The sequence below is a fragment of the Tupaia chinensis genome, unplaced genomic scaffold, assembly GCF_000334495.1.
Source record: "Tupaia chinensis unplaced genomic scaffold, TupChi_1.0 Scaffold144255_1, whole genome shotgun sequence".
NCBI lineage: Eukaryota > Metazoa > Chordata > Mammalia > Scandentia > Tupaiidae > Tupaia > Tupaia belangeri.
This window is the reverse complement of record NW_006204113.1, coordinates 2,336,541-2,346,818: the sequence shown is the minus strand read 5'-3', so window position 1 is coordinate 2,346,818 and position 10,278 is coordinate 2,336,541. Positions and strand designations below refer to the sequence as shown.

The 10,278-nt window shown below is 46.1% G+C and overlaps 1 protein-coding gene across 2 annotated transcripts in view; it reads right to left on the bottom strand.

The window, feature by feature from the left end:
- Nucleotides 1-10,278, bottom strand: part of AS3MT (arsenite methyltransferase) — a 74,822-nt gene that overhangs the window by 2,152 nt on the left and 62,392 nt on the right. For both annotated transcript variants that reach the window (XM_006166387.3, XM_006166385.3), the window contains exon 10: nt 8,770-8,904. In XM_006166387.3, coding sequence (XP_006166449.1) covers nt 8,770-8,904 — 135 coding nt within the window. The remainder of the gene's footprint in view (nt 1-8,769; nt 8,905-10,278) is intronic.

Below are 10,278 nucleotides of genomic sequence, written 5' to 3'. Positions count from 1 at the left end.
ATTAAGGCGATTAAGGCATGGCCACCCCCCCCCAGGGGAGGTAATTTCTCACTTTCCCTCTCTGTCTCTCTCCATTTCTCTCCATCTCTCTATAGCGAGTACACATGCCGTATGGCAGAAACCTAAAAATAAAAATTAAAAAATGATGAATTAACTAAAGCTACACTCTACATTTTATTGCTGGTTACTGAAAATATATGATCATTGGAAAAATCATGACTTATTTTTGCGTAGAAAAACAGAAAACTACATCATGACTTTTCCGATGACCAACAGAAGAGTGTACAAGACAGACACAGACTCTACATTCAAAAATTTATAGTCTCACGGGACCCGCAGATGGCATGATGGCTATGTTGCTGGAGACCGCAGTTCAAGTCCCAGACCCGGTGTCTTAAACTCATGCTGGGCACGTGTGCATGAATGCCCAAGATCCTGAGAGGAGAATGGAGGAGAAGGGATTGTGGCGTGGCCATCCCCCCTGGGGGTGATTTCTTGCTTTCTGTCTCTGTTTCTCTGGTGAGCGTGGGCACCCTATTGCAAAACCTCTAAAAAAATAATAATAAATAAAGGAAAGGAAAAGAAAAATTGATAGTCTTGTGGATCATCCTCTTTATTGAAGTGACACCTGGTGGTGGCCTAAACCTCTCTGGCCTTCAGCTTCTATCTTTTCAAAATGAGACCTGCCTGGCTCTGGGCTCCCTTGAAGGCAGAGTAGCTGGAAGGAGCCTGGAAGGTCAGCCACGCAGTTGCTGCTTCCAGGCATTCATGCCCATTGTAGGTCCTCCTCTCAGTGTTCTGAGACTCCAGGTCAAAGAAGTAGCCACTCCTCTTTTTCCGCCCAGAAAGAGGGTTTTCCATACGCTTATTCTTCCTGCTCAACGGCCTACCTACCAGTGGGAGATAATGATATCAGTACCTTCCAAATGCTGCTCCCAGCCCGAAAAGGCCTGCGGGCCTGAAGGAGCTAGAAGCTGGGTGCCTGGTAAGCAGACCTTTCCGCACCAGCATCTGAGTGTGCGGAGGGTGTAACGCTGGCGAGGCAGCACAGCATGGGGTCGGACGCGGGCTCTAAGTCATCACTTTCTAGCTGTGTGACCCTGGGCTAGTGAGGCGATCTTTCTGAGCCTCGGTTTCTTCATTTATAAAAAGAGGGCAATAAGGGTTATCGTGAGGACTAACGGCAGGGTGCCTTGACCATCTGAACTGTCGAAGAAACGCTCGCTCCCCGGGGTCACAGCTGTGTGGCTCACGTTATTACCATCGCCATCAACTGAAGCAAGACAGGCCATAGCACAACTCCTGTCTGCATGATTTCAAATGCTGCGGTGTTCTCAAAATGTACTTTTTGTTGTCTTTTGGATTTATTTGCTATAGGGTGTGTGTGCTTGCTGGAGACAGAGACAAAAAGAGAGAAAGTGAGAAATCACCCCCTCCCCCGGCCCATGGCCACACTGCAGTCCCTTGTTCTCCACTCTCCTCTTGGGATTTTGGGCACACGCACACGCACTGGTGTGTTCCTCAAGCCACCAGGTCCAGGACTCAAACCGTGGAGCCGGCCACGTGGGACCCAGCACCTTAACCTCCACGCCACCTGCTGGCCCCAAAATATAATTCTCTTAAGGGCAAAATACACTTTGCTTGTCAGGATTAGAACAAAGAAAAGAAAAGGCAGAAGGACTCGGGCTTCACGGAGCCGGCTTCAGCGGGGGCAGCACCATCATCACTCCATGGCAGCGGGCGGTTCCCAGCATGCCGCTGCCTCCCTGCCCTGACCCAGGGCTTATCATAGAGGTCCTCCATAAAAAAGATAAGCCTCTCCCCCAACCCAGAGCACAAGGTTACCGTCCTAGGTCACACAGCTGTTCCAGGGTCTGAAACCTTCCTTCAGGGTCAATTACTACCACTTGAAAAACTTGGAACTGATCTGAAGGCACTGGCACATCTGCAGGTTGGGAGGAAAGAGGAACAGCGAGGAGGCCGTAGGTGGAGATAAGCCGGTTCAAGTATGTAGGACGGCACAGCTCCTATCTGAGGTCGAGGACCTTGGCCCCGCGGCTCGCACGTGGGTGGGCAGGGGCAAGGAGGGCGGGAGATGGTCTTGCAGTGGCAGACACATTCCCTACCTTTTTCTCTTTCTTCTTTTAAAGCCAGAGTACACTGGAAATGTGGCTGGAGGAAAGACATCTTTACTTGTAATTGAAACCTCTGACAGCTTTCATAGCCAGTACCCAGGGAATCAGGTTTCAGGACAATGAGAATGATGAAAATATTTCAAAATAAATGATCATCCTGGGACCAACAGTTGGCATAATGACTTTGTTGCTGAACTCCCATGTAGCTGACCACGGTTTAAGTCCTGGACCCGGTGGCTTAAACTCACGCCGGGCGCGTGTGCGTGCGTGCCCAAGTTCCCGAGAGGAGAATGGAGGAGAAGGGATTGTGGCGTGGCCATCCCCTCTGGGGGGTGATTTCTCGCTTTCTCTCTCTCTGTCTCTCTCTGTCTCTGGCAAGCACACACGCCCTGCAGCAAAAAAAAAAAAAAAAACTCTCCAAAATAAATGATCATTCTGACTAGAGAGGTTTTATTATCAATAAACTCTTAACAGTTTCAAAGGACCCCTAATATTTCACCACGTTTGTGAAATGTTTAGTGAACGGAATAGTTAAAAAAAAAAAAAAAAAAAAAAAAAAAAAAAAAACCTTTTTAGAAAACCAGTAACAAATATCCCCCGATAGAGGGGGAGAAAGAACCCCTCCAAAGTGAAAGAAAGAACCTAATAAAACCAAGAAAGTAATCTTCAGCCGTACACGTGGCTTCAATAAGAAGTTGGGGCTAGACTCCAGCTGGCAATACTGGCCGAAGAAGAACATACTGGGTTTTTCTGGTGCCATGATTGTTGTCTTTGGGGTTCAATTAACCTTCCTTAACTACAAATTATTCATTTTGTGTTTGTTTATTTTTAGCTATAGGGCAAGTGCACTCACTAGAGAGACAGAGAGGGGGAGAGAGAGGCAAAATGAGAAATCAGCCCCAGGAGATGGCCACACCACCACTGCTTCTCCAGTCTCCTCTCAGGACTTTGGGCACACCCGCACACCATCCTGGTATGATTTTCAAGCCACCGAGTCTGGTATTCAGCGCAGTAGGCTATGTGGGATCCAGCCACCTTACCTCCATGCCACCTGCTGGTCCCACAAATTAACCACTTTTGAGAGTAGTCTCTAAATAATATTTATTCCTGGGCCAGCCCATAGCCTAGTGGTTAAGGGAGCCAGATCTCTCTTGGCCAACCACTGTTCATGTCACTGCCACAGTGGCTTGAAAAACATGGCAGACACATGTGCATGCATGCCCCAAAGGACCGAGAGATGGAGGAGGGACCATGATGTGACACGCTTCATCAAGAGGTGCTTTCTCTGTGCCTGCCCTGCCCCCATCTCTCTCTGGAGAGTGCCTGCACCCTCTGGCAATTAAAAAATAATAATAATAAATAAGCTTTACTTTTTTTTTCCCAAGGTTTTTTTGCCATAGGGCACATTCATTTGCCAGAAAGATGGTGAGGGATGGGAGAAGGAAAGTGAGAAAGCACCCACTGGGGGATGGCCACGCCACACACATGTGCTCTATCATGAATAAAGAAAACTAGTTTTTGCTTTTTTGCCAGAGTCAGGAATGCACTCACCAGAGAGAGACTGACAGAGGGAGGGGAAGCACCCTCTATAGGGATATGGTCGTACCACAAGCCCTCTCCTTATATCTCCACCCTGTTGGGACTTGAGTCATGCATACGCAGGTGCCCAGCAAGCTCCTGGGGCCAGGATTCAAACTGTGCAGTTACCAGTGTAGGATCTATTATGGCTCCCTTAATCACCAGACTGTGGGGCCAGACCCTAAAGAAAGGTTTTTCTAATGGTTAAGATGGTAAAATCTGGGGCCAGCAGGTAGCACAGTGGTTAGGGTGCTAGACTCCCACATGGCTGACTGTGGTTCAACTCCTGGATCTGGCTACTTGAAATTCATGCTCGAGTGCATGTGTGTGCGTGCTCAAAATCCTAAGAGGAGAATGGAGGAGAAGGGATTGCAACTTGGCTCTCCCCTGGAGGGGGGGATTTGTCATTTTCCTTCTCACTCTCTCTCTGTCTCTTTGGCAAGCACACGTGCCCTAAGGTAAAAAACCTTTAAAAAAATGATAAATTCTATGTTATGTGTATTTTACCACAATAAAAAAATCATTTTTAGGGGGCCAGCTGGTGGCAGGGGGTGTTAAGGCAGTGGGATCCCACATGATTGACTGATCAGTTTGAGTCCTGACTCTGGTGGCTTGAAAATCACACTGGTGGGACCAGCAGTTAGCATAATGGCTATGTTACTGAATTCCCATGTAGTCGACCACGGTTCGAGTCCTGGACCCGGTGGCTTAAACTCACGCCGGGCGCGTATGTGTGCATGCCCAGGATCCTGAAAGGAGAATGGAGGAGAAGGGATTATGGCGTGGCCATCCCCCTTGTGGGGGGATTTCTCGCTTTCTGTCTCTCTGTCTCTCTCTGTATTTCTGGAGAGCGTACGCACCCTATAGCAAAAACCTCTCAAAAAAAAAAAATTACAGGGGATCAGCAGGTGATGTGGTGGGTAAGGCACTGGGTACTCCCACATGGCTGACCACAGTTCAAGTCCTGGACCTGGTGGCTTGCTCTCACCTTCTCTCGCTCTCTCTAGTCAAATTAAAAATGAATGAATGAATAAGTAAAGTTAAATAAATAATTTTTAAAAGTACATAAAGAAAATCACACTGGGTGTGTGTGCGTGTTGCCCAAAATCTCAAGAGGAGAATGGAGGAATGGGATTACAGTTTGACCATGCCCCCTGGGGAGGGGTGATTTCTCACTTTCCCTCTCTCTGTTTCTCCCTAGTGAGCACACTCTCCCTAAAAAAATAAAAATAATAGTTTTTAAAAAGTACCAGGAAAATCTTCTTGACTTTAGCCTTGGTAATGGGCTCTTAGATATGACACCAGAAGCACAAGGAATCAAAGAAAAAATAGATAAATTAGACTTTATCAAAATTAAAACCTAGACTGATCCTGTAGTCTAGTGGCTAAGGGAGGTGGCGCCTACGTGGCTGACCATGTGGTTCAAATACCAGCTCCAGTGGCTTAAAAAACACACTGGGTGCATGTGCATGTGTGCATCCCAACAGGGTGGAGAAATGAAAGAGAAGAGATTACAGCAAGACCGTATGACAGTGTGTGTGTGTGTGTGTGTGTGCGTGTGCGCGTGTGCGTGTGTGCTGAGGGTGCTTTCTTCCTGTCCTTTCCTGTCTCTGTTTCTGTATGGCAAGCACCTGCACCCTCTGACAATTGAAAAAAAAGAAAAAGAAAAACATTTTAAACTTTCTGAGCACCAAAGGACACTGGAAAGAAAGTGAAAAGACAGCCCAAAGGATGAAGGAATTTTTACAAATCATGTATGTGATAGAAGTCTAATACCCAGAATATATAAAGAACTCCTATAACGTAACAATAAAAAGACAATCAGCCTAATTTAAAAATGGGCAAAGAACTTTCATAAACATTTCTCCAAAGAATATATACAAACAAAGGCCAGCAGGTGGTGTAGTGGTTAAGGAGCTGGATTCCCACATGACTGACGGTGGTTCAAGTCCCAGACCCAGCGGCTCGAAAATCATGCCAGGCACATGTATGTGTCTGCCCAAAATCCCAAGTGGAAAACGGGAGGAGAAGGGATTATGGTATGGTTATCCCTCTGGGTGGTGATTTCTTGCTTCTCCTTTACTGTCTCTCTCTGTCTCTCTTCAGCGAGCACACATGTGCTATGGCAGAAACCCAAAACAAACAAAAAAAAGAAGAAGGTATATACAAATGTCCACTAAGCACATTTAAAAAATACTCAACATCACTAATCATTAGGGAAATGTAAAATCAAACATACACCCATTGAGGTGGTTACTATAAAAAACAAGCAAGCAGGGACTAGCAAGTGTCAGAAAGGATGTAGAAAAAGTGGAACCCAGGGAACCAGCAGTTAGCGTAATGGCTATGTCGCTGGACTCCCACGTAGTCGACTGCGGTTCGTGTCCCGGACCCGGTGGCTTAAAACTCACACCGGGCGCGTGTGCGTGCGTGCCCAAGATCCCGAGAGGAGAATGGAGGAGAAGGGATTGCGGCGTGACCATCCCCCCTGGGGGGTGATTTCTCGCTTTCTGTCTCTATGTCTCTCGCTCTGTCTGTCTGGCGAGCGCACGTGCCCTACAGTGAAAATCTCTCCCCCCCCAAAAAAAAAAAAGAAAAAAGAAAAAGTGGAACCCTGAAACACAACCGGTAGAAATATCAAATTATATAGCTGCAATACAGTTTGGAAATTCTTCAAAAGCATTAAACATAGTAGAATTACTATATGATCCAATAATTCCATTCCTAGATGTAAACCCAGAAGAACTGAAAATAGGTATTCAAACAATTGCACACACATTCATGTTCACAGCAGCAGTATTCATAACATACAGAAAGTGGAAGAATGTCCATTGAATGATGGACGGAGAAAGAAAATGTGGTATTTCCATACAGTGGACTATTACTTAGCCATAAAAAGGAATGAATTACTGATACATGTTATAACATGGGTAAACCTGAACGCATAATGTGAAGTGAAAGAAAGCAGACACAAAAGGCCACAGTGTATGATTCCTCTATACGAAACGTGCAGTTTAGACATAGCCATAGAAATAGGATGCTGATTAGTCATTGCCAGAAGCTAGGGAGAGAGGGGCTGGCAGGTAGCATGGTGGTTAAGGGCACTGGACTCCCACATGGCCAACCGCAGTTCAAGTCCCGGAACTGGCCACTTGCTTTCTCACTTTCCATCTCTCTCTCTGTCCCTCTCTGGTCAAATTTTAAAAATTAATTAATTAACTAAATTTAAAAATAAAATAAATAAAATTAAAATAATTCTTTTCTTGGGGAGGGAGAGGTTTTTTGTTTGTTTGGTTTTGGTTTTTGGTTTTTGGGGGTTTTTTTTGCTATAGGGCGCATGCACTCACCAGACAGAGACAGAGAGACAGAAAGTGAAAAATCACCCCCCAGGGGGATGGCCATGCCGCAATCCCTTCTCCTCCATTCTCCTCTCAGGATCTTGGGCACGCACGCACACACACCCGGCGTGAGTTTAAGCCACCGGGTCCAGGACTCGAACCGCGGTCAACTACATGGGAGTCAAGCGACATAGCCATTATGCTAACTGCTGGTCCCAAATTAAAATAATTCTTAAAAAAAAAAAAAAAAAAGAAGCTAGGGAGAGAGATGGTTGGGGAATGACTGCTTAGTGGCTGCAGAACTTCTCTGGGTGATGAAAATGCTCTGGAACTAGCCCGATGATGGCTGCACAGCCTCGGGAATGCACTAAAAGCCAGCAAGTCATGCACTTGAAAATGATAAACTTTCTGTTATGGACATGCCGTCTCAATGTTTAAAAAGTACTAGAAGCCCAGCATGGCAGCACACTCTGGACACGGCTATTCAGCAGGTCCATGACACATGAGAGGCCCCAGTTTGATTCCCCACCTTCCCTAAAAAGTCCAGTGTGTTGGGGCCAGGCAGTGGCACAACTGGATCCATGTGGGAAAGGTCCTAGGTTCATGTCCTGGACTCGAACTGTAGTCGACTATGTGGGAGTCTAGCGACATAACCATTATGCCATCTTCTGGGCCCACACAACCTTTTCTTTTTTAAAAAGAATTATTTTATTTAACCAGCTTCCTTCCTGCCTGCCTTCCTGCCTCTCTCTCTCTCTCTCTCTCTCTCTCTCTCTCTCCCTCCTTCCCTCCCTCCCTCCTTCCTTCTTTCTTTCTTTCTTTCTTTCTTTCTTTCTTTCATTCATTCATTCATTCATTCATTCATTCATTCATTTTTTATTTGACCAGAGAGGGACAGAGAGAAGCAGAGAGAGATAGAGAGAGAGAGGGAAAGTGAGAACCAAGCTGGCAGGTCTGGAACTTGAATCACGGTTGGCCATGTGGGAGTCCAGCACGCTTAACGCCCCCCCTGGCGGCCCCCCTGCACAGTTTTTTTTTTTTTTTTTTTTTGCTATAGGGCGCATGCACTCGCCAGACAGAAAGAGAGAGAGAGACAGAAAGCGAGAAATCACCCCCCAGGGGGGATGGCCACACTGCAATCCCTTCTCCTCCATTCTCCTCTCGGGATCTTGGGCACGCACGCACACACGCCCGGCGTGAGTTTTAAGCCACCAGATCTGGGACGTGAACCATGGTCGACTACGTGGGAGTCCAGCAACATAGCCATTACGCCAACTGCTGGTCCTCCCCTGCACAACTTTTTAAAAGGTAGCTCTTAATCATTTTTGTATCTGAATTCCTTTTAAAACCTGATGAAAGCAGTAGATATTCCTTGGAGAAAATATGTATACACATATATTTTAAGTGGTTCATGGATGCCCTGAAGTTCATTCATGGATAAAGTAAGTTAGGAATCTGACTTATTATCAGGATGAAAAAAATAAAGTTATAAAATTAATTGAAATTGTTTTATAGATAACTCACTTTAAAGATACAAGTATGTGCTCACTTTGGCAGCACATATACTAAAAAAGATAGAACTATGCCAGAGATAAGTTATGGCTGATGACTGCAAAGAACAATGATTTGTTTCCTGTTTTATTAGTAGCCTATGTCAAGCACGATGATTTTTTTTAATTTAATTGTTGCCTGTTCGAAATAGGGAAAGCCAAACATACCTTTGACTCGACAGAGGAACAGCCTCCAGATGTTGGGCATTTCTCTTCTCTCGGTCTGATCACAAAAGCCTGAGCAAATCGTGAATGCTTCAAGATAGCTGCTGTTTCTTCATCCACTTCAACAACCTCACCTTCCTAAAGGATAACATGAAGACACGTATTAAGGGCCAGCTGGTAGCATGGTGGTTAAGGTGCTGGATGCCACATGGCAGACTGTGCAGTTTGAGTCCTGGACCCGGTGTCTTAAAAAACACACCGTGGGGGGACCAGCAGTTAGCATAATGGCTATGTCACTGGACTCCCATGTAGTTGACCGTGGTTCAAGTCCCAGACCCAGTGGCTTAAACTCACTCCGGGAATGTGGGCGTGCATGCCCAAGATCCCGAGAGGAGAATGAAGGAGAAGGGATTGCAGCGTGGCCATCCCCCCTGGGGGGTGATTTCTGTCTCTCTGTCTCTCTCTGTCTTTCTGGCCAGCACACGCATCCTATAGCAAAAACCTCTCCAGAAAAGAAAAGAAAAAAAAAAGGTATTCATGTCATATATTTTTTTTTCCAAGAGTTTTTTTGCTATTAGAGCATGTGTGCTTGCCAGAGAAAGAGACAGAAAGTGAAAAATCACCCCCCAGGGAGGATGGCCATGCCACAATCCCTTTTCCTCTACTCTCTTCCCAGGATTTTGGGCACACATGCACACATATGTGCCTGGTGTGAGTTTGAAGCTAGCAGGTCTGGGACTCAAACTGCAGTCGACCGTGTGGGAAGTTAGTGATATAACCATTATGCCATCTACTGCTCCCCCGCCTCCCATTTTTTTAAATTTTCTAGAGGGCACGTGTGCTCACTGAAAAGAGACAGAGAGGGAAAATGAGAAAGCACCTTCCATGGAGGATGGTCATGCCGCAATCCCTACTCCTCTGCATCTCCTCCCAGGACCTTGGGCATGCATGCGCATGTGCCCAGTGTGTTTTTCACAGCTAGGTCTGGGACTCATGTCATGAGGTCAGCCACGTGGGATCCAGCCGCTTTCACAAACACCACTGGCTGTCTGTACCATATTTTATTTAACTTTTCTGTATTAGCAGCCTGGTCATATGAAGCTTAAGATGGCTAGATCACACATAGCCCACTGCATGGTTTGAGTACCAGACCCGGCGTCTTGAGAAACATGCCAGGCACTTGTGCATGCATGCTCAAACTCTTGGGACAGGGATTGGAAGAAAAGGGACTGAGGTGTGGTCACCCCCCAGGCGGTGCTTCCTTACTTTCTCATCTCTGTCTCTCTTTCTTGTCTCTGCTGAGCAAACATGCAAAAATTTGTCTTACAGCAAATTTTAAAAAATCTTTGGAGAGATTTTTGCTATAGGGTATGTGCACTCACCAGAAATACAGAAAGCAAGAAATCACCACCACCACCACCCCCGAGGCAAGATGGCTATGCCTCAATCCCTTCTCCTCCATTCTCCTCTCGGGATTTTGGGCACACACACTGTACATGGCATGATTTTCAA